This window comes from Marmota flaviventris, chromosome 14 (genome assembly GCF_047511675.1).
Source record: "Marmota flaviventris isolate mMarFla1 chromosome 14, mMarFla1.hap1, whole genome shotgun sequence".
NCBI classification, from domain to species: domain Eukaryota; kingdom Metazoa; phylum Chordata; class Mammalia; order Rodentia; family Sciuridae; genus Marmota; species Marmota flaviventris.
In genome coordinates this window covers 50,183,784-50,207,209 of record NC_092511.1, presented here as the reverse complement: position 1 = coordinate 50,207,209, position 23,426 = coordinate 50,183,784, and the positions used below count along the sequence as shown (strand labels likewise).

At 34.9% G+C, this 23,426-nt stretch overlaps 1 protein-coding gene across 4 annotated transcripts in view; it reads left to right on the top strand.

Moving 5' to 3' along the window:
- The window catches only part of Usp34 (ubiquitin specific peptidase 34), a 217,367-nt gene that overhangs the window by 45,382 nt on the left and 148,559 nt on the right, over nt 1–23,426 (top strand). For all 4 annotated transcript variants that reach the window (XR_011704346.1, XM_071601613.1, XM_071601614.1 and 1 more), the window contains 7 exons: nt 4,370–4,420; nt 4,585–4,734; nt 7,370–7,437; nt 10,319–10,511; nt 12,018–12,079; nt 18,858–18,939; nt 19,025–19,117. Coding sequence is in view for 3 of the 4 variants with exons in the window: in XM_071601613.1 (XP_071457714.1) it covers nt 4,370–4,420; nt 4,585–4,734; nt 7,370–7,437; nt 10,319–10,511; nt 12,018–12,079; nt 18,858–18,939; nt 19,025–19,117 (699 nt within the window). In the remaining variant the exon portion in view is untranslated. The remainder of the gene's footprint in view (nt 1–4,369; nt 4,421–4,584; nt 4,735–7,369; nt 7,438–10,318; nt 10,512–12,017; nt 12,080–18,857; nt 18,940–19,024; nt 19,118–23,426) is intronic.

Genomic DNA, 23,426 nt, shown 5'->3' with positions numbered 1-23,426 from the left:
AAAGGATGCTAATCTCTAATGTAGTTAGTTAAACACCTCCGTGCTTTTTCTTTTGTAATAAAATACCTCATTATTACTATTCTTGAAGATCATTTTATGTGACTTAAGTATTTTGTTGAAAGTGGTTTTGTGAGGTCTTTGAGGTAAAATTCTAATGAAAACACTCATGAAGGACCTTTCTTATACAGCATTCTGTATTGGGTATGTACTTCTTTAGTCTTATGTTTGTAATAGTTGTTTCCCAGATTTTTTATATTTTAGCAGTGATCTGTTACAAATATCGTAACATTTCTGGCTTTCTATCCTGGTTGCCCTGTAATTAAATATTTTAAGGGTCAGCTATTTCAGAGAGTCTTAGATTGAAACCTTTGTGTAGTTATAAAATTATCATAAAATTATTTTGTATATTTCCAAATGATATGAATATACATAAGCTAGCACTTATTATACAATGCAGTAGGGCTCACTAGATTTCTTTCTCACTTTTCTTTGACGACACAGTTTATCCAGTTTTTTCTTTGTATTGATGTGCGATTGTTTCCTGATTGAGCCTTGGAGTTTTAGGCATTTTTTAAAAGAGGCACAACTTAGGAGAAGATTCAAAATTTATTTTGTCAGTATTTTGATAGCTGTGACTTTAGAAACCAAACAACTGTTATTTTATAGAAGAGGGACTTGGTTTCTGGTGATTTAAAGATTTGGTCAGGTTTCTGCGGCATATTGTCGAGAATAGTCTTCAAATCTCAGGGTCTCATATCTTACTCTACTACTTCTTAATCAGTTTTAACTAATTTCTGTATTGTTGCCTGTGGTGCCAATACTGAATAAGATGGTAACATGGACCCCTTTTTTTCTGCCTTCCTCCCTCTCTCCCTCTCTCCTTATCCCTATCAAAGTTGATTATATACATAAACTTTTATGAGACAAGGTCCCCTATGTTACCTAGGTTTGTTTCAAACTCCTGTGTTCAGGTGATCCTCTTGCTCTAGATCTCCCATTTAGCTTGGAACTACAAGTGCGTAGCACTACACCTAACTTTACTGTTTTATTTGTTTGTAATACTAGGGATTGAACCAGGAGTGAACTACTGTTGATTATATTTTGAGTTAATTATATTTTTAAATTTTTTTTTAAAGAGAGAGAGTGAGTTTTTTAATATTTAATTTTTTAGTTCTCGGCGGACACAACATCTTTGTTTGTATGTGGTGCTGAGGATCGAACCTGGGCCGCACGCATGCCAGGCGAGCGCGCTACCGCTTGAGCCACATCCCCAGCCCCGAGTTAATTATATTTTGAGGTAGAGTTTTATTAAGTTTCCTGAGCTGGCCTTAATTTTCAATCTTTTTACCTCAGTATCCCCAGTAGCTGAGATTACTGGCATTTACCACTGTGCCTGGCTTTATTAACTGCTTTTAAGCAGAAATTTTATTCTCAGCCTAGTGATCTTGGTTAGACCATAAATTGGTATTTGCTTTAATAGAAATTTCCTTAATTTTTTCTTAATTTATTCTCATATTCTCTCTCTCTCATTCCCTCCTCTCTCTCTCTCTCTCTCTGTCTGTCTCTCTCTCGTCGTTCTGCGGATTGAACCCAGGGCTTTACGCATGCTAGGCAAGCACTCTACCAACGGAGCTATATCCCCAGCCCCCTCTTTGTTTTCTTTTACAAATAATAACCAAATATGTTTGCTTTTAAAAATAGGGTGGTGTCATTTCATTTAGTAAATATGAGATTTGGCGGTGGGGGGGGTGCTGGTGGAATCCAGAACTTTTAAAATCACTAAGGGTTTTTTGTTTTGTTTTGGTTCCTGCAATTGAACTCAGGATCACTTGACCTCTGAGCCACATCCCTAGCCCTGTTTTGTATTTTATTTAGAGGCAAGGTCTCAGAGAGTTGCTTAGCTCCTTGTTTTTGCTGAGACTGGCTTTGAACTTTCGATCCTACTGCCTCAGCCCTCCCGAGCTGCTGGGATTACAGGCGCGCACCACTGTGCCCAGCAAAATCACTAAGTTTTTAAAGTCATTTTCCAGGGATTACCTGAAATTAGAAAATTTGAAAGAATTGTGGATTCAGCTTTTATACTGAGATTTCTTAGCGTTGTTTCCTATAGATCTGGGTTAACTCTTCAACATAATTTATGTGTCCACAGTACAAATATAAGCTGGTAAAACAGTTTATAGTTTCCAAAGTATGTAACCAAGGCCATGAGTAATATGCTGCACATCAGGATAACTATGTTCATCTTCACCACTAAAAATGTTGACTCTAATCTAATATTGCAGCATAGTTCACCTAGTCCATGATTCTGTACTTAACAGTACAATAGGAGTTCTTATTCTGGACTTCTCTTTCTTCTTTTTTTTTTTTTTGTACTGAGGATTGGATCCAGAGGTGCCACATCCCCAGTCCTTTTCATTTTTTGAGATAGAATTTAATTAAGTTGTTGAGGGTCTTGCTAAGTTTCCAAGACTGGCCTTGAACTTGGAATCATTTTGCCTCAGCTTCCTGAGTCATCCAGAATACAGGCGTGTATCCCTGTTTCAGCCAAGTTCTGGACTTTTTTTTTTAAGAAAATATTTATATTTTAGTTATAAGTAGGCACAATATTTTATTATTTTATTTTTATGTGGTGCTGAGGATCGAACCCAGTGCCTCACGCATGTTAGGCAAACGCTCTACCACTGAGCCATGGCCCCAGCCCAACTTTAGGACTTTTTGAGGACAGTAAAAAGTAACTTGAAGAGTTACTTGAAACTATGGCCCTAGTGTAGTAGAAGCTTGGAAGCAGATTAAATTTACTGTATTTACATTGATAGGTGTTCAACTTTTCTCTGCATCATATTTGCTTATTTTGAAATATTATGTGAGTTCTGTGTGATGGTTTTCAATCATTTTCACTTTATATGATAGGATTATAGCAATGAATGAAAGGTTTCCTTTGGCAGCTGTTTTTCAGATGAATATATCTTGCTTTCTGATTCCAAAAGCATTTTATTGCATTTTCAGTGTGATAAAAAAAAAAAAAAACCAACCCAATCTACAAAATATTTTCAAAGCCTTGCATCTCCCTTCTTTTGTATTTCCTCAAAAAACTTTTTATCTGTTTAGTTTAGATCTTTCCAAATAATTAAAAAAATTATGATCATCAGATCCTGGGTATAAATCCTGTTCTTAAGTAAATGTAATACAAGGTGTTATCTTTCTCTGCTTGTACATATGGATCTACCTTTAAAAATATATATATTTTTTAGCCGTTGATGGACCTTTATTTATATGCAGTGCTTAACAGGTTTTTAAAGGTATAACCTTTATGCTATAAAAATCACTTGTTTAAGGAACAGTTTATTTTTAGGACATCTACAGAGTTGTTCAATCTTTGCCATATCCAATTTTAGAATATTTTATTTTAATTCAGTTACCAAGCCACTGGTTATTTAGTCACCTGATGAGTATCTGTTCTTTCTAACTTAAGGGTGATATAAAGAATTTCAGTGAGCATTATTATACATATATTTTCTAACATTTCTCTGATTAGTTCTTTTTTTAATATTTATTTTTTAGTTGTAGTTGAACACAATACCTTTATTTTATTTATTTACTTTTATGTGTTGCTGAGCATGGAATCCAGGGCCTCGCACATCCTAGGCAAGCACTCTACCATTGAGCCACAATCCCAGCTCCTAATTAGTTCTTTAGGATAAGTACCCAAAAGATGAATCACTGGTTCAAAGGCAGTGTACATTTTATATTATTTTCTTCAGCTTTTTGTAGGCATGGGGATTAAACCCAGAGGTGCTGTATCACTGAGCAATATTTCCAACCCTTTTTGTTTTATAATTTTGAGACAGGATCCCACTGAGTTGCCCAGACTGGCCTCAGCGTCTGAGTAGCTGAGATTTCAGATTGACAGTACCTGGCTGGCAAAGTGCGCTTTAAATGTTGATAGGTACTTTACCTTCACTAACAACGAATGTTCTTCCAGGCAGTTTAAATCTCATGTATGGAAAGAACATTGTGGAACTCTTTAAGTATACCTTTAGAGAATTGCAGAGCACAATTTCAAAATCACTTAACTGAGTTATATTTTTTATAAAAATCACCCTATTTTTAAGGAAAGGTTAAAGTCATTTCTGTTTAAAAAGGAAAAGTAATGTGTAGTGCATACTCCTGAAAGATTTCTTTCAAGAGGGTTGAAAAATACTTTAGAGCTAAGTCATATTAGCTTAAATGAGGAATATCACTGTTGATGATGTTAAGCAATTACAGAATAATCAGTGTGAGTTTTTATACAGTTTTTAGAAGACTGCATACTTTTTAGATTGTCATTTAATACTAGTGACTTAATTTTATCTACTTTTTTTTTAATTAGGATATATCAACTCAAGAAAGTAACATATTAGGGGCATTCTGTGATATGAATGTAAGTGTTCCATCTTTTTCCATTTTTAAGATTTTTGGAAAATGTTTTTTTCTGTTTGTCTTTTGAGTGTATTTATATGTTTCAGTATCTTTCTAGTATTGCTATTAAGATGAAAATTTTTCCTGTTAAGTTTTAAAATAGTGACATTCTCTTCATTTTCATAGGATGTAGAAGTACCATTGCATTTGCTTCGTTATGTATGTTTATTTTGTGGGAAAAATGGCCTTTCTCTCATGAAGGATTGCTTTGAATACGGAACTCCTGAAACTTTGCCATTTCTTATAGCACATGCATTTATTACAGTTGTGTCTAATGTAAGTATGGTTTGGAATTGATTTTAATCTTGGGAGTGATGTTTTAATGTTTTAGTAACATCCAGAAAAAGGAGATTTTTTAATAATTTCCATGTCAAATAACATCAAATAACATTTCTTTTCTGTATTATATTTTGAAAAAATGGAATATAGAAATCATTTTTAAAATATCCTTACAATAAAATTAGAATTGAATTAAATTAACCCGTTTTTAAAGTTAGAATAGGTAAAGATAACAATTAGCTTTATCTAAAATGAAACATAGCTATTTACAAAACTCTTCTGCTGAAATTAACATTTCTTGGAAAATTTGGCGGTTTTAGATTATTTAAATATTGGATAACCAATGATACTACTAGTGTGCCTGTTGTCCCTTTATAAAGGTGTAACATTCTTTTTGCCTTTGTAAAGAAGCTAAGTCTTTTGTTTGTTGGGAATGTCGGTTCTGTGAAGCATAGTAAGTATGGTACTAGAGATAAATAATTTTACTACCTGTATATTCAAACTTTAATAACATATTCTGGTCATCATTTTAAAAATGGGTATAGCAAGTTAAATGTAACTTTGTTAAAAACTGAACTCTTGTGCAACTGTTTGAATAAAGTAAATAAAAAATAGAAACATTGAGTGGTTAAGCGCCCCTGAGTTCAATCCCCAGTACCAAAAAAAAAGTGATCCCTATCAAGTTTTTTTTGGTTCTAAATCCTATGGTTTCTAATAGTTTAAAAATATTACATGTAGTTGGGCATGGTGGCACATGTCTGTAATCCAAACGACTCAGGATGCTAAAGCAAGAGGATCACAAGTTCGAGGCTAGCCACTCAGCAACTTAGTGATACTCTGTCCAGAAAGAAAAGACTGGAATTGTAACTCAGTGGTTAAGGGCTCCTGGGTTCAAGCCCCAGTACAAAATAAATAAACAAAAAAGGTTATACATAATGGCAAGTATACTTTATAGGTTTCTGATTTATAGTTGCATTTAAATTCTGAATTCAATCCTTAACTTTTTTATCTATAAAATGGGAATGATGATGGTATCTATCTTAGAGGATTATTGTAAGTCTTAAAATTAAAAATTTTAAGTTTGGATGTGGCACTTGATAAGTACTTGGTGGCACATAATTGTTACTCATTGTGGCTATTTTTCTTTCTTTTTTTGTTCTGGACCCTGAACCCAGAGCCTTGCTAATGATTGGTAAGCACTCTTGGCACTGAGCCATCCTCAGCCCTTTTTAAAAAAATTTTATTTTGGACAGGGTCTTATTAAGTTGACCAGGCAGGCCTCTAACTTGCAATCCTTCTTTCTCAGCCTCCCAGGTCACAAGGATTACAGATGTGCACCACCTCACTTGGCTTTGTTTCTATATTTTCATGCATAAGTGTTGTGTGTCTGTTAGGTTATTCCTAGGCATAATTCCTGGGATTTTCTGATGCTATGGTAAAAAATCTTTTCGAAAACTTATTTACTGCTAGTTCCTGGCATATAATAAAAATAGAAAAGTTATGTGTTTCTTTATTAACTTTTCAGGCAACAATCTTGCTAAATTCACTAATTTTTTTCTCTTTACATAATAATATCATCTTAGAATGATAGGTTTTAATTTTTTTCATTCTGGTTTTTAGTTTTCTTAAGTCTTATTGTCAAGGATCTTGAGTTTATGTGGATTGAAGTCCTTGTCATTTTTCTAATTGATGAAGGAAAAGTTTTAACATTTTATCAGTAGTATAGTATTTACTGTAGGTGTTTTATAGATATCTTTTTGATTAGAATGAAGTCAGATTCTATGTATTTCTAAATTTGTTTTTAATTTGCCTATATCCAAGCTTAATATCAGAATTTCTTGTTTGGTAGTTTGGTTTAAATCTTTATTCTTAAGATAGGTAAAGTGCTATTTGAATATTACAATGTTACCATATTAGATTTAGAAATGGGTTGGAGTATCTCATGGAAAAAAGTAATGAAGCAGATTTATTATAACTCAGAAGGATGTTCTTAGTTATAATTTATTTCAGCAAATAGTTGCTGATAATATAATGTGTGACTGTAAAAATATACTTGCCTTACATGGATGAAGGCAAGTATCATGTAATTTGACAAGGAAGGATAATAAGGTTTATTAAAATCTAAGATAAGACTCTTTCTCCCTTTGGGGATGGACTGCATTCTACCTTAAATGGGTGGGTATTCCTTGCTTTACCCCAAAAGTTTCTTGTTCTTGAGATAGCTCACATTCTCTCACTTTTTCCCTTGAATGTTCCTCTGCTTTCCTCCATAAGTTTTTTGTGTCTTTTGGGGGAGAAGAAAAAACAAAAACAAGCAATTTAGTACTTTGTGTGGGAATTTCTGTCACACAGAGAGAAAACGGTAGAATAAGATGATACTAAAATAGATGGTTTTCCCTTTCTGGCAAGAAGCTAATGTTAATTCTAAATATAGATTTTTAAAAATCTATGTGTGTAGGTTAAATTACCTGATACCTGTATAATTCCATTTGGTAGCTTATACTTTTCAAAATTGATAATAAAATGCAAGTAATTTTATAGGCAACAAAATATACTTTTATTTTTAATTATTTGAAGATATGTGTTTCACATATTTGTTGTACAATAATGTCATCTGTATATTTCTTTATAGATTAGAATATGGCTACATATCCCTGCTGTCATGCAGCACATTATACCTTTTAGGACCTATGTTATCAGGTAAGTTTATAAAATTTCTTCCCCCTGATTACCAATTTAGTATATTTAAGCAATTTATAACACAGAATTATGTTGTTTAAAAGTCCCTTATTATCCTCTAGAGAAAATACTGTAACACTCAGTGTCTAGTATTTTTTTATGCACATATATGGGTTTATATTTAAAGTTTACTTTTTAGCAGTTTTAGACTTGTTTATATGAATATATAAAAAGAATTGAGATTTATAATGGTTCTTCTACTGTATTTAGTTAAAAAAAAGTAGTATTATGTAGTAGGCACTGAGGAACAGAGAAAAAATAGAATTCTCCTTGTGGTCGTAGTGATAGAACCCAGGGCCTCATGTATGTTAGGCAAGCATTATCATTGAGGTGCATCCTTAGTCCTTTATTTTTCCCTCTTAGTCCCTTTTTTTTTTGTTGTTGTTGTTGTTCTTTTTTGTCTGCATTTGGGACGGAACCCAGGGGCATTCAACCAATGAGTTACATCCCCAGTTCTTTTTATTTTGAGACAGGTTCTTGCTAAGTTGCTTAGCTTGGCCTTGAACTTGAGATCCTCTTGCCTTTGCCTCCTGATTTGCTGGGATTCCAGGCATGTATCACTGTGTCAGACTCCCTATTTCTTTTCATTTTACTTTGTGACAAGGTCTTGCCAAGTTGCTTAGCCTGGCATTGAACTTGTGATCTTGCTGCTTCATTCTTCTGAATTGCTTGAATCATAGGCATGTACCAGCATGCCTGGCCAAAAAAAAATATATATATTTTATTTTGAAAATATATAATTAATTAGAAGTACTACAGGGTAAATAGTAGCAAACATTAAGAGTTCTTGAGGAGCAGGTGTCATTTGAGTTTTGTAAGTCTCTCCCCCCCTTTTTTCTCTCTCCCCTCTTCTCCCTCTCCTCAGAAGCAGGTGTCATTTGAGTTTTTTGAGTTCCCCCCTTTCTCCCCCCCCCCACTAAACTCTCTCCCTCCCCCCCTTCTCTCTCCCTCCCCCCTTCTCCCTCCCTCCCCCCTTCTCTCTCTCCCTCCCCCTTTCTCTCTCCCTCCTTCTCTTTTCTCCCCTTTCCCCCCCATCCCCTCAGTCTCCCCACTCATCCCCCCAGTCTCTCCCCATCCCCCCCAGTCTCCCCCCTCCTTTTTTTTTTTTTTTTTTTTTGTGGTACTGGGGATTGAACCCAGGGCTTTGTGCATGAGAGATAAGCACTCTACTAACTGAACTGTATCCCTAGCCTTAGTTTCATAAGTCTCAACCTAAGATAATGATGAAAGAAGAGTTTTATCAATTAGAATATGAACTGTTAGAATCTAAGAATTTCCTCAGGGAGAAAATACCCCAGGAGTACTTTATACTTGTTTTCTCATTCATTAGTAAAATTTTGGGTGCCTGCTATTTTCTCAGTACTGTTTGAGTTGGTGGAGAAAATAACGATAGTGCAAATAGTGACAGTATGATAGGGAATATGTCTTTGTGATATGTCTGAAGGACATGAAGCAACCAGTCAGGTGATGATCAGAGGATAAATTGGGCATAAGCCATAGAGAAGGAACATATGGGCATAGGCTTTGAATTTAGAAAGAGTATGATATGTAAGAACCTGAAAGTAAATTGTTGAGCTTGTAATGTGTTACAGGGAATAATTATGTATGAGATTGGAATGATAAGCAGGGGCAGTTCATTCAGGAATTTCCAGGACACTTTAAGGAGTTTGGATTTAATTTTAACAATAGGAATATATCAACAGGATTTTTAGCATGAGTTATGTTTTTTAAAAGATCACTTTTGCATTTACGTTTATAGTAAGTTATGGGAGGGCTGGAGAAAAAGTTAGGAGACTGGTTAAAAGGTTAGTGCCACATTTCTCAAAAAGTTGTTAATGGAGATTTTGAAAATTGGATGGATTAAGTAAATATAAAATCAACAAGACTGGTAGTTTTGTGGTATAAGGAAAAATGTAGCATTGTAGATGACATTAATTAATACTCCCAGGTTTCTCTTTTGTATTATGGGTGTCATTAATGAAGATATGAAACACTATAAGAACTTAGAGGTGAGACTTTGACATGTCTGTTGGACATTTAAATGATTGATGCTGGCAAATTGAGAATATAATTTTTTTCTACGATTTAGAAAAAAAATAATTCAGAATTATCAGCATAAAGATAGTATTTAGAAACGACTAGAATGAATGAAGTTACCTGGGAAGAAAGAGAATGTAGGAGAATTTAGGATGGAATCTGTGTCAGTTGCTTTTCCCATGCAAGGAAAAAGCCTCTGAAAGCTTAGTGTTCTTTTTAATATTTTTTTAGTTGTGTATGGACACAATACTTTTATCTTGATTATTTTTATGTAGTGTGGGGGATCAAACCCAGTGCCTCACACATGCTAGGCAAGTGCTCTACCACTGAGCCACAGCCCCATCCCAGCTTAGTGTTCTAAAACAATAGCCATTTATAATTCCTTATAGTTCCCTGGTTGACTAGACAGGTCTGCTCTGGGCTGGCCTGGCTGAAAATGGGTGGTCTAGGAGAGCCTCACTCACACATTCTGTGAGTGGCAGGCTGATTGGTCTTGGAAAATAGTGGATTCACATACATTTTCCAGTTGACTTGCTGTAAATTGGGGTATCAGCCATTTCTCTTTCATTCAGGAGGCTAAATCATATGTTAAATGACTTGATTCTTTATAGTTGCTCATTCAAGTTGGGCTCTCAACAAGTCAGACCTTTAAACATCACTTAGAAATAAGTTGGCATTAAGTCTAAGGATGCTGGGTTCTGCTGTAGTGAACATTACAGAAATATGGAGCAAAGGAATGTTATTTAATTAGGGACTTTAGAAATGTCTTGTGAGCATTTGCATTTTATATTTTTGAATCATTTAGGTATTTATGCAAGCTTTCTGATCAGGAGTTACGACAGAGTGCGGCTCGTAACATGGCTGACTTAATGTGGAGCACAGTGAAAGAACCATTGGATACAACATTATGCTTTGATAAAGAAAGCCTAGATCTTGCATTTAAGTACTTTATGTCACCTACTTTGACTATGAGGTTGGCTGGATTGAGTCAGATAACAGTAAGCCACATTTGCTTTATTGTTGATTGTTTTTTTTATTTGCCAGAGTATGATCATATTACTTACTGCCATTAATTAGCAGTTAACATTAGCCATTACTGCTATTTTAAATGAATTACTTTGTATTGTCTTTACAAATAATTTCTGTATTTCTCTTATCTTAAATATGAGGAGTCTAGGTTTAGATTTATAAAAATTTATACCTTAGGTCTATTGGATTTCAGGTCCAACTTTTTTGAGCCAGGGTCTCATTATGTTGCCCAGGTTGACTTGGAATTCCTAGGCTTCAAGTGATAGTACTGCTTAAGCCTTCCAAGTAGCTGGAACTATGGGCATATATCACTGTACCTGACCACCATCTAAAGATCGTTAGCTTTTTTGGGGGACTTGGGGAGGTGGGCGTTACCAGGTACCAGGGATTGAATTCGTGGGCACTTAACCACTGAGCCACATCCCCATTCCTACTTTGTATTTTATTTAGAGACAGCGTGTCACTGAGTTGCTTAGCACTTCACTTTTGCTGAAGCTGGCTTTGAACTGGCACTCCTCCTGCCTCCCAATCCACTGGAGTTACAGGCATCCACCACTGTGCCTGGCAACTGTTTGCTTTTTTACATTTAGAAAGCAGTGTTTGGGGAGGGAAAAAAATTGAAGGAATTATAAATGGTTTCTTATATTAATTTGCCATGTAGAAGCCACAGAATTTGGACCTTGGGCTGCATTTGACCAATTGTAACATTGTTTTGCACACTGGTTTAAATAAGGGAGAAATCACATATGAATCTAGTCTTGGCTTCTCTTGGGGAATGGTCAGAAGATATCCTTGGGTTGGCTTTTTTTTTTCTTTTTTTGGTGGTAATAGAGATAGTGCTTAGGGCTTTTCACATGCTAGGCAAGTACTCTACCACTGAGCTAACTGAACTATACCCACAGCCTGGGCTTGTGGTCTTGCATTAGAACAATTTACCGAAGATAAGTAGTTAGCTGAATTCTTTAGAGTTGAAATACCTTCCTGTGGTTTGCTACTAATCCCATTAGTTTTACTTATTTACATTTTCTGTCTGTTTATGCTGTAGGTACAATGAAAATCTGAAGTAGCTTAATTTTATTCTTGTGCTTGACTTTGGAAATAAAATGCTTCTTGACATTTTCCGAGATAGGTCTTAAATGAATTTATCTAGGGAACCTTTCCTGAAACCTTCTGTGTTGATATGTTACTTGTTTGCCTTGCATTGTTTTTTTTTTCCTTTCTCTGTGTTCAACTTTATTTTCTGTAATATATTTAATATAATGAAGCATAAATATTACTTATGAAATGAATTTTAGCATTTTATTATGATAAAGGAAATAGTTACATTAATTGAAGCATGTTTATCTGAAATTCATATTTTAGAATTTTATTTGGTTATCAGTTATGATCTACATATATCAATTAGTTTGTGTTTCTTGCCTCTTGTAACATAAAAGGATTTGGAAAAAAACTTTTAATATCTTTTCTCTAATCAGAATCAACTTCATACCTTCAATGATGTGTGTAATAATGAATCGCTGGTATCAGACACAGAAACGTAAGTAGGAATGTTAATTTTTACCTAAATATACCATTTTAATGTGTAGCTATTTAAAGAGTAAATAATTGTGACTTTTTATGATTTGAAGTGTTTTCTAGAATTTTTTGCCTAAAGGATACTGTTTTTGCCTAATGTCTTCAATTTGTACAGTCTTTAATAAGCTTTCAGAATAATATGTTGAAATATTTCTGTGGTGGTTCTTTGTTTGTCGGGGACACTGGGGATTGAACCCAAGTCATGCTAGGCAAACTCTCTACCACAGTCCCATTTCTATAGTTTTAAAAAATACACTAACATGTAATATTACTTGTCACAAAATCCTAAAGGATACTGTTTATTACAGAATAGAATATAGTAGTGAATATGGTCCTGATAGTTTTCAGATAGTCTTAATTCAGGTTGATGTGACAAAGTACCATAAATTGATGGTTTATAAACAAGAAAGAAAATTTCTGGTCTTCTGGAGGTTGAAAGTCTATGATCACCCTGTGCCAGCATGGTTGGGTTCTGGTGATTTGAAAATTGCTGTTTTCTCTTTGTGTCCTCACATGGCTGAGAGAGAGGCAGATATCTTATGGGTATGTTTTATATCGGCACCAATCCTATTTATGAAAGCTCCCCCCTTATGACCTATTACCTCCTGATATCACCCTGGGCTCCTCTTAACATCAATAAAAATTAAAAAGTCTTGGAATTTTTAAGTAATGCTGCAAATGTAAACTAGGGCTTTATGGTAGAAGAACAATGGATAGGGAATAAGAAGGAATTCCATTCAAAAAAGCATAAGGAATACATTAAGGACATGATTAAGAAAATAGTAAAAAATTTTGAGGACTAGTTCGTAAATTTCATTTTTTTTCCCCTTTTCTGATATTGGAGATTGAAGCCACGGGTTCTTTACCACTGAGTCACATCCTCCTCAGCTGTTTTTGTTTTGAAACAGAGTCTTGGTAAATTGCTGAGACTAGTCTTGAACTTGTAATCCTCATGCTTCAGCCTGTCTGGTTACTGGGATTACTGGTGTGTGTGTTGGGCAGAATTTACCTGTTTTAAATGTATATTTCAATGAATTTTAGTAAACATTACCATCATTGCACAATGATTCCCTTTGTGTATTTGTAGTCAGTGTTTATTCCCAGTCTCACTAATCTCCTTTCTCTATAAATTTGCCCATGTTTGATGTTTCATATAAATGAAATCATAGGATAGTGATCTTTTTCATCTGGCTTCTTTTTGTATGTGTGGTGCTGGGGATCAAAATCAAATTCTCTGAATGCTAGGCATATGGTCTACCCCTCCCCCCAGCCCTCATTTGGCTTCTTGCACTTAGTATTCTCACTCACTTTTTCTTTTTCCTTTCGTCCTTCCTGAGGTTCATTCATATTGTAGTATGTATTAGTACTCTATTTTTTTTTATTGCCAAGTATAAATCATGTAAATTGTACCACACTTTCTTTTTTTTCCACTTATTTATTTATTTTAACCATACGATTTATTTTTATTTTTTTTAGTCATACATGACAGCAGAATGTATTTTGACATATAATACATACATGGAATGTACATACATCAATCATATTGTCTATTCTGTTGTGCTGCCCTTCCTATCCTCTCTACTCCTCCCCTCGTCTCCCATCCTTTCTCTCTATCCAATCTAATGTGACACACTTTTTTTTCCTTTTTCTCATCACAACATCATATATGTATTCTGTACAATAATGGAAGGTTCTCCTTCCATCTTCCGTGCAACTCCCCTTCTCCCTCTTTTTCCCTCCCACCTCTCTTCCTTATTTAGTGATAGTCTTCTTCTCATGCTCTTCCTCCCTATCCCATTTTGAGTCACCCCCCTTATATCAGAGAAGACATTCGGCATTTGTTTTTTAGGGATTGGCTAACTTCACTTAGCATAATCTGCTCTAATGCCATCCATTTGCCTGCAAATGCCATGATCTTGTTATTTTTTACTGCTAAGCAATATTCCATTGTGTATAAATGCCACATTTTTTTAATCCATTCATCTGTTGAAGGGCATCTAGGTTGGTTCCACATTCTAGCTATTGTGAATTGTGCTGCTATAAACATTGATGTGGCTGTGTCCCTGTAGTATGCTCTTCTTAGGTCTTTTGGGTATAATCCAAGAAGGGGAATAGCTGGGTCAAATGGTGGTTCCATTCCCAGCTTTCCAAGGAATCTCCATACTGCTTTCCAAATTGGCTGCACCAATTTGCAGTCCCACCAGCAATGTATGAGTGTATCTCCCCTGCCCCCACCCCATCCCCAGCACTTATTGTTGTTTGACTTCATAATGGCTGCCATTCTTATTGGAGTGAGATTGTATCTTAGTTTTAATTTGCATTTCTCTGATTGCTAGAGATGGTGAGCATTTTTTCATGTATTTGTTGATTGATTGTATATCCTCTTCTGAGAAGTTTCTGTTCAAGTCCTTGGCCCATTTGTTGATTGGGTTATTTGCTTTTTTTTTAACTTTTTGAGTTCTTTGTATACTCTAGAGCTCTATCTGATGTTTGAGTGGTAAAAATTTGTTCCCAAGATGTAGGCTTCCTATTCATCTCATATATTATTTCTCTTGCTGAGAAAAAAACTTTTTAGTTTTGGTTTTAACTCTTGTGCTATAGGAGTCTTATTAAGAAATTTGGGGCCTGCCCCCATGTGATGAAGATTAGGGCCAACTTTATCTTTTATTAGACGCAGAGTCTCTGGTCTGATTCCTAGCTCCTTGATACATTTTGAGTTGACTTTTGTGCATGGTGAGAGAAAGGGATTCAATTTCATTTTGTTGCATATGGATTTCCAGTTCTCCCAGCATCATTTGTTGAAGATGCTATCCTTTCTCCATTGCATGGTTTTAGCACCTTTGTCTAATATAAGGTAGTTGTAATTTTTGTACCACACTTTCTTTACCCATCTACATCTAAAATGTAGATGGATATTTGGATTGTTTTCACTATTTGGTTAATGGGAGTAATGCTGCTATGCACTTTCATATACAGGTGTTTTTGTGGGCATGTATTTTGCAGGTAGATATTGAGGAGTAGGATTGCTGCTTCATATGATGAATTGTTTAACTTTTAAAGAAACCATCAAGTTATTTTCCAGTATTCTTGAATTACTTTATATTCCCACTGACGATGTATAAGGGTTCCACTTTCTTCTCATTCTCAGCAGTACTTGTTATTATATTTTTGATTATAACTCTTCTAGTAAGTATAAAGTTGCATTTCTTTAATGGTTTTATTTTCATTTCCCTAATCACTAATGATGCCAAACATCTTTGTGTGTGTGTGTGTTTTGCAGGGAGTGAGCCCAGGGCCTTGTGTGTGCTTAACAGGCACACTATTTTTGAGCTACTTCTTTAGTCCTGAACATCTTTTTTATGTGGTTATTTGCTATTCTGTTTGTTTTTTGGTGAATTGTTTGTACCTTTGCCCTGTTTTTAATTGGGTAGTTTGCTGTGTTTTATGGCCTATCATGTGGTTTGTACTTCATCATGTTCTGTGTTTGGTTAAGAAGACTATTTTGTTGTTAAATGAAGTGTTCCATAGAAGTCCGTTAGGTCTAATTGATACATAATGATGTCTCTCATATTCTTTCTTTCTTCTTTTTCTTTTTTTAAATACACGACAGCAGAATGTATTACAATTCTTATTATACATATAGAGCACAATTTTTCATATCTTTGTATAAAGTATGTTCATGCCAATTCATATCTTTATAAATGTACTTCGTTTTTTTTGCATTACAATTCTTATTATACATATATACCACAATTTTTCATCTGTATATAAAGTACGTTGACGCCCAATTCATTTCTTCATACATGTACTTTGGATAATGATGTCCATCACATTCCACCATCCTTGCTAATCCCCTGCCTCCCCCTTGCCCTCCCTCCTCTGTTTCTCATTCTTGATGATTTTCTGCCTACTTCTTTCTGTTACTGAAAGTAGGGTATTGAAGTCTCAAGATCCTCATTATTTTGTATTTGTGAATTGATTTGTCTGCTGTAGCTTTTCTGTAACCCCCAAATGTCAACCCTTGTAGCATAGTCATTCATTCACATTCATACAGCAGTAAAAGATTCATATTCTAAGCTTAAGTTGAATAAGGCAACATTCTGCCATCTTGTTTGAAGTGCAAAAAGCTGGGGCTATGTGCCAGTTGAATGGGATTTGAATACCAACTCTAGTACATTACTAGGAGGCAGCTTCAGATAAGTCATTTAAATACTTCTAAACATCTCTTTCTCTGTTATAAAATAGAGTAGAATCAGCCTGTAAGAGTTGTTTTTAGGACTCAAGATTATAATCTGTGTGTGATATATTATATTCATATTTCCCCTAGGATAAAGGTTCACTATTAGTTAATTCATGCTTTTGCCGGGACTATATAGAATATGTCTATTGTGAGGACGAAGAATTGATTGTCCTATTGAACTGTTTCTTTGATTCAGTTTTTGCTTCATGTATTTTTGGGCTCTTTTGTTAGGCACACATGTTTGCAGTTGTTATGTGAGCCTGGTAATTTGATACTTCTATAATTAAAATGTATCATTTTTTTCTTTTTAATACTCTGATTTAGTCAGTATTATTTAATATTAGTACAGCTACTATAGCTTTCTTGTAATTATTATTTGATAAATCTTTTTTAAAAATATTTTTTAGTTGTAGTTGGACACAATACCTTCACTTTATTTATTTATTTATTTATTTTTATGTGGTGTTGAGGATCGAACCCAGGTCCTCGTACGTAGTAGGCAAGCACTCTACCGCTGAGCCACAACCCCAGCCCCTCCCCACTCCCGATAAATTTTTTTTGTCATCCTTCTATTTTGTCTATTTTTGAATCTAAAATATGCATTTTGGAATTGGACCTTAAAAAAAAAAATCTAGCCCTTCAGTCTCTCTGGAATTTTTAATCCATTCACTATTACTGTTGTTTTATAGCTGGTTTTACATCTGCCATTTTGCTATTGATTTTGTCTTATGTTTTTATATTCTTTATTGCCTTACTTTGCAGTATATAGGCATATTCTAGTATGCTATATTTAAAAAATTGTTTGCCAGGTGTAGTGACACACACTTGTAACCCCAGCAATTTAGGGGGTTGAGGCTAGAGGAATGCAAGTTCAAAGCCCCCCATTAATTTAATGAGACTCTGTCTCAAATAAAAAATACATAAAAAATATAAATATATAAATATGCAAATATATAGATATGTAAAATGTAAATATATAAGAAGTAAAAAGGACAGAGTATGTAGCTCAGTGGTAAAGCACCTCTGGCTTCAATCTTCAGTACCAAAAAATCAAAAACAAAAAAACATGTTTTTGGTTGTTTGCTCTAAGGGTTACAGTATGTTAACTTCTTCAAATTACTACTAATTTAATAATAATATGAGAAGTTGCTCCATTGTAGCTATTTTACTTTGTTCTCCATCAGAAGTCAGCTCTTGATCTTTTTTTTTTAAATTAACATGTTTTAGTTGTCAGTGGACCTTTATTTTTATTTATATGTGGTGTTGAGAATTGAACCCAGTGTCTCTCACACATGCTAGGCAAGCGCTCTACCACTGATCCACAACCTCAGCGCCCGCGCCCCCCCCCCACTATTGATCTTTTTCTTGTTTGTTTAATTGTTTTTCTTTGACAACTTTTAAGAGTTTTCTTTTTCCTGCCCCACAATGTGAACTCTTTGTGATCAATTTCTACTTGGAATATGAATATATGTGTGTGTGTGTGTGTGTGTGTGTGTGTTTAAATTCAGTTTGGGAAGTTTGGGCTGTTATTTCTTCAAATATTGTTTCTGTACCTTCCCATCCTTGAAATACACACACACACACATAAATATATATATATATATAAAATACACATATATTTTTATTTATATGTATTTATATGTGTGTATATTTGTCTCCAGAGTCCTGAGTGGTTGTTATTGATAATATAGTTGATGTTTATTGTTCATCAACCATTACAAAAGTAATAGTGTGTAAATTAGAGTTGAAGCTTATGGATCGTTACTTTAGTATGAATACCCAGAAATAGGTAAAATATACTACTAGTAGTTTTAACATTTTGCCTTTTGTGGCCCATATATCTAATTCTCTTTTTAAAAGAAAATCTTTAGAACTTAGCATAAAGTGTAATTTTTGAATAAACAAGAAGAAATGAAAATTATTCATTCTTTGTAGTTTTTCTATATATAATTAATATAGATGAAAAAAATTGGAAATCTTTTATTGTAGCTGATGTTTCTTCTACTTTTTATAATTTACCTATCATTTCTATTGTACTTCATTAGTGGAATCTTAATTAGTGTCAGGCAGTGATTTGCAGTTTGGCTTGGAAATAATTGTTCTTTGTTCATACTTTTGGTAACCTACTTTCTTGATGTTATCTCATTATAGAGGGTGTATTGGGAAATGTACTATGGAAATTAAAAATTGGGAATAAATCACCAGCTAAATGTTATACTTGGTATTCTGAGTTGGGTACCTCATTGTAGTAGTTAGGAATATCCTAGCTTTTCAGTTATTTGTTTACAAAACCAGGTAATATTAGCATTTGTTACCGTCCTTCTTAGTTACATTTTAGAATACGGTGAACAGTTAATTGTATATAATCACTTCTTTGTAGTTTGTATGGGAACAAATTGCAAGTTTTATCAGAGCCTGCATTTTAGACATGGGGAAATGATGATTTTAAAAAAACATTTTTTTAAATGTATTTATTTATTTATTTTTTACTTGGCTTTAGGTCCATTGCAAAAGAACTTGCAGACTGGCTTATTAGCAACAATGTAGTGGAACATATATTTGGACCAAATTTACATATTGAGGTATGTGGACAATTAAATGGTTTTTGTATTTTATAGACAGAAGGACATTTTAAAATATTAACTACATTAAGTTTTCTTTTTCCAGATTATCAAACAGTGCCAGGTGATTTTGAATTTTTTGGCAGCAGAAGGGCGACTGAGTACTCAGCACATTGACTGCATTTGGGCTGCAGCACAGGTAAACTTAATAGCTCACATTTATTGAGCAATTCTTTATTATATGTTCTAAGTGCTTACTCCCTTTTAGGATAAATTCTGTTATCATTCCAATTTTATAGCTAAAGAGGAAAAATTTTATAGCTAAAGGAAAAGCTGGGAATGGAATTTCTACGTCCATGTGTTACTATGTTACTGATAAAACCGAAGGAAATTAGAATTAATTAAAACTTCTTCATAAAACAGTTTTGGCTTTGAAAATACCTTTTCTTGTTGTTCTCCTTTATACTGTTTACCCTTGTATCTTGAATATGGTAAATTTCTTTTTTATTTTACCAGTTTTTTTCTTTAATTTTTTTGAATAGTATCTATTAATAAAATTCAGAATCCTAAAAGTAAATATTAATGGTTATATTAAACATTTTCATCTCCACATCTATGAAGCATGTAGTTCTTATTTTAGTTGCATTAGAAATTTTTTTTTAATAAACAGCAGATCATATCTGTTTTTATCTTTTTTTTCCCACAAATGTAGCATACCAAACATACATGGCTTTTTTGACCTAAAATTTTAATCTGGCGAGTTCACATCATTATAAAAAATGCTTTCTTATTTATTTTTTTTGTGTTGGGGATCAAATCTGGGCTTCACACATCTAAGCAAGTGTTCTTTCACTGACCTGCATCCCCAGACTTTTTTTTTTAAACATATCCTTTATTTATTTTTATGTGGTGCTGAGGATCAAACCCAGGGGCCTACACATGCTAGGCAAGTGCTCTACCACTGAGCCACAACGCTAGCCCTCCTCAGACCTTTTAAAAGACTATATGGTGTTTCATTATTTGTATGTATTTAATTTAGCCAGTTCTCATTCATGGACATTATTTTTTTCCCTAGTCTTTTCTGTTATAAACAGTGCCATAAATATTAGCTCCCCCCCCCCCCCTTTTTTTCTTTTTTAAATAGTCATGAGTTTATAAAAGGGATAGGAAGGTGAAAGGGGGATACTTTAAAGGGATAGAGTGGGTTCTCTCAAGAGTAGAGAAAGATGGTGCTCCCTTCTTGCCCTCCACTTTGAATAGGGTCCCAGGGAAGTTTGCAGAGAGACCCATCCAGGCCCACCTTTTGACTTTTGATCGACAGTGTAGGAACTGCTCTTCCTGCTTGGACTGCCTCTAGAGAGGATGGTGTGGTTGTTCACATAGTTGGAGATTTAATGAAACTGAGTTTTCCTGTTTTTGCCTCAAGTTTCTGACCCCTCAGTTGGTTTATTACCCTTTGAATGCCTTTAGCAAGCTTTATTTGTGAGGGTCCTCATGTTTTTTTTGTCTGAGTGATTGGGGGTTAGAATAGTTTCAGTGATCTGGGATGGTCCAGGTCACCTAACAGGGTGTGACATTACCTGTAATGTTTCTTTTTTTTAAAATATTTATTTATTTATTTTTAGTTCTCGGCGGACACAACATCTTTGTTGGTATGTGGTGCTGAGTATCGAACCCGGGCCGCACGCATGCCAGGCGAGCGCGCTACCGCTTGAGCCACATCCCCAGCCCACCTGTAATGTTTCTTAAGGGGATGTAATTATGGTTGGAGATGTTTTAACATACCATGCCCCCATCTTTCAGTGCTTATCTGTCAGCTAAGGCTTCCTGTGGCTCTTCATTGTTGTTTGTCCCCCCCCCCCCACACCCCCCATATGTGGCTAACTAGTTACCTCCCCTCTTCAGGACTTGGGTTCCTAAATTCTTTTAAAGTATTTGGGCTTTGACTATCTCTTGCTGCTTCCTACTGAGAGAAGACAGAATCCCTTGTCCTTTATCAAGTGTGGCATGGACAGTTAGGGGTATGTAGCATCAGGGAAATCCAGAGGTGCGTGGTGTTTGTTGGTAAGTGACTGGACAAGGCATAAACATGGCAAGGACCATATACAACTGCAGGGCCTTTAGAAGGGGACCTGTTGTTCCCTGTTTCCTGGCTGACCTTAGAGGGCAAGGGCAAAATATTGGCTGCTTTTTCCTTAGCCCTGTTACTCAATTGTCTTGGGTCTCCAAGTTTTAGTTTTAAATATTTATTTAGTACTGGGAATTAAACCCAATAGGGCTTTATCACTGAGCCACATGCCCAGCAAAAAATCCTTTCCACCCTTTAAACACAAAATGAGACAGGGTCTCACTGAGTTGCTGAGGCTGACTTTGAACTTGAAATCCTCCTTCCTCAGCCTCCCGAGTTGCTTGGATTACAGGCATGTACCACTACACAGTTTAAGGTTTATTTTAACTTAAGGGTTTTACTCTGGTCCTGCCCTCTCCATCCCCCTAGTACTGAAGATGCAACTTGGTGGTGCTTTACCAGAGAGGTACATCCTTGTCCTTAATTTTATTTTTTATTTTGAGACAAACTCTTATTGAATTGCCAAGATAGGCCTTGAATTTGTGATCCTCTTGCCTCAGTCTCCCTATTCGCCAGGCTTATAGGCATGGACCTCTCTGTCCCTAGCTGGTGTGGTTTCTTTTTTAAAAAAATTATTTTTAGTTGTCCATGGACCTTTGTTTTATTTACTTATACATGATGCTGATAATTGAGATTAGTTTTTCAGTAAACATAAAAGCTAGTACATAAGAGTACATAGAGTAACATTTTGATTTGAAGTTATTTTCTCTGTCATTTAAAGTTACTGTTTTCCCGGGATTGGGTTACATCTTTTCATCTTCCCTTTCCGTTACTCTTTTTTTTTGTTCTGGGATGGGGCTTTTTTGGGTATGCAGCAACCCAGGCCCTTGCTTGCTGTGAAAGCACCACTACTGAACTACATATCTCCAGCCCCTCTGCTTACCATTGTATCATAAATCTTTATATCACAGAAGTTTAAAAAACAGACTTCACAATCATTCAATTCTCTTAGAATTTGTTGTTAAATACTTTTTAGATTTTTAAGGACTTTTGCATAAATTTATGTAACTTGTGATCATATTTTTTTCTTTGAGTGAACAAAGTAGTGTTTTGGTATAATTTTCATGTCTTTTTTTTAATATTTAAGTTTTAGTTGGACACAATACCTTCATTTCACTTATTTATTTTTATGTGGTGTTGAGGATCGAACCCAGCGTCTTGCACATGCGAAATGAGGGCTCTACCACTGAGACACAACCCTAGCCTTAATTTTCATATCTTTAAAAAAATATATTTAAAAAATATTTTTTAAATTGCCAGTGGACTTTATTTTATTCATTTATTTATATGCGGTGCTGAGAATTGAACCCAGTGCCTCACACATGCTAGGCAAGCATTCTACACTGAGCCACAACCCTAGCCCAATTTTCATGTCTTGATAGGAACCAAACTCCCTAGGATATAGAAGGGGTCTTAAGTATTATCTGAGTCAGATATACAGTATGCACAATTTGTAGACATATGGTTGGTTCATACTTGTTATCAGAATCTCAAAGGTATTAGTGATGCCTGATTTTAGGAACACTGACAAATACTCAGGTAATTGTTAACTTCCACTTCTGTATACAAATTTAGATTGCTGCCTTATGAGGCATTGCAGAGTGCTAGTGTGTTATCACTACACTGAGTTGTAGTGTGGCCACTGAAATATCTTTTTCCTTTATTACATATTATGATTTAAATCCTGTTTCTTCTTGCCTTTTCAGGCACTGTTATTAAAGTAAGTAATGTGTTTCTAGTAGATCTGTCTCAAATGGACCACCTGTTGGAACCTTTTGGGGGAGATGGTAATGAAGGCATAACTTCTTATACTCTTTCAGTGTCATCAGGTTTTCAGTATGTGGAACAAGAGAATATAAAAGGGCACCAATTTCTATGCTTGAAATCTGTGGCTTTGTATAATTTTTTATCCCAGGGAAAAGCCCTGGTGAATGGGTAATAAAGATTGGTTGCTTGTATTTTTCTGACCAACAGATGGCTGAAAGATAATTGTTCTTTATAGAAAATGTCACTTTATTTGTTTTCATTTCCATGTCTCAGTCATGCTTTCCATGAAATACGTTACTGTGATCCCAGAATATATTTCCCAGTTACATTGGGAGGATTACCTGTCCTACATCCTGAGAAGCTCCATGCCTTATTCTGAGTCAAAACTTTCTTTGGATATTATATTTTTAAAAGGTGTTCCCATTCCTTATGATTTTAGATATGAGGTGTCCCCCCAAAACTCATGTGTGAGACAATGGAAAAATATTCAGAGGTGAAATGATTAGCTTACGAGAGGTATAACCTAATCCATTGATATGAATAAACTGGGCCAGAATTGTAGGTGTAGGTAGGTGGGGTGTGACTGGAGGAAGTAGGTCACTGGGAGTATGCC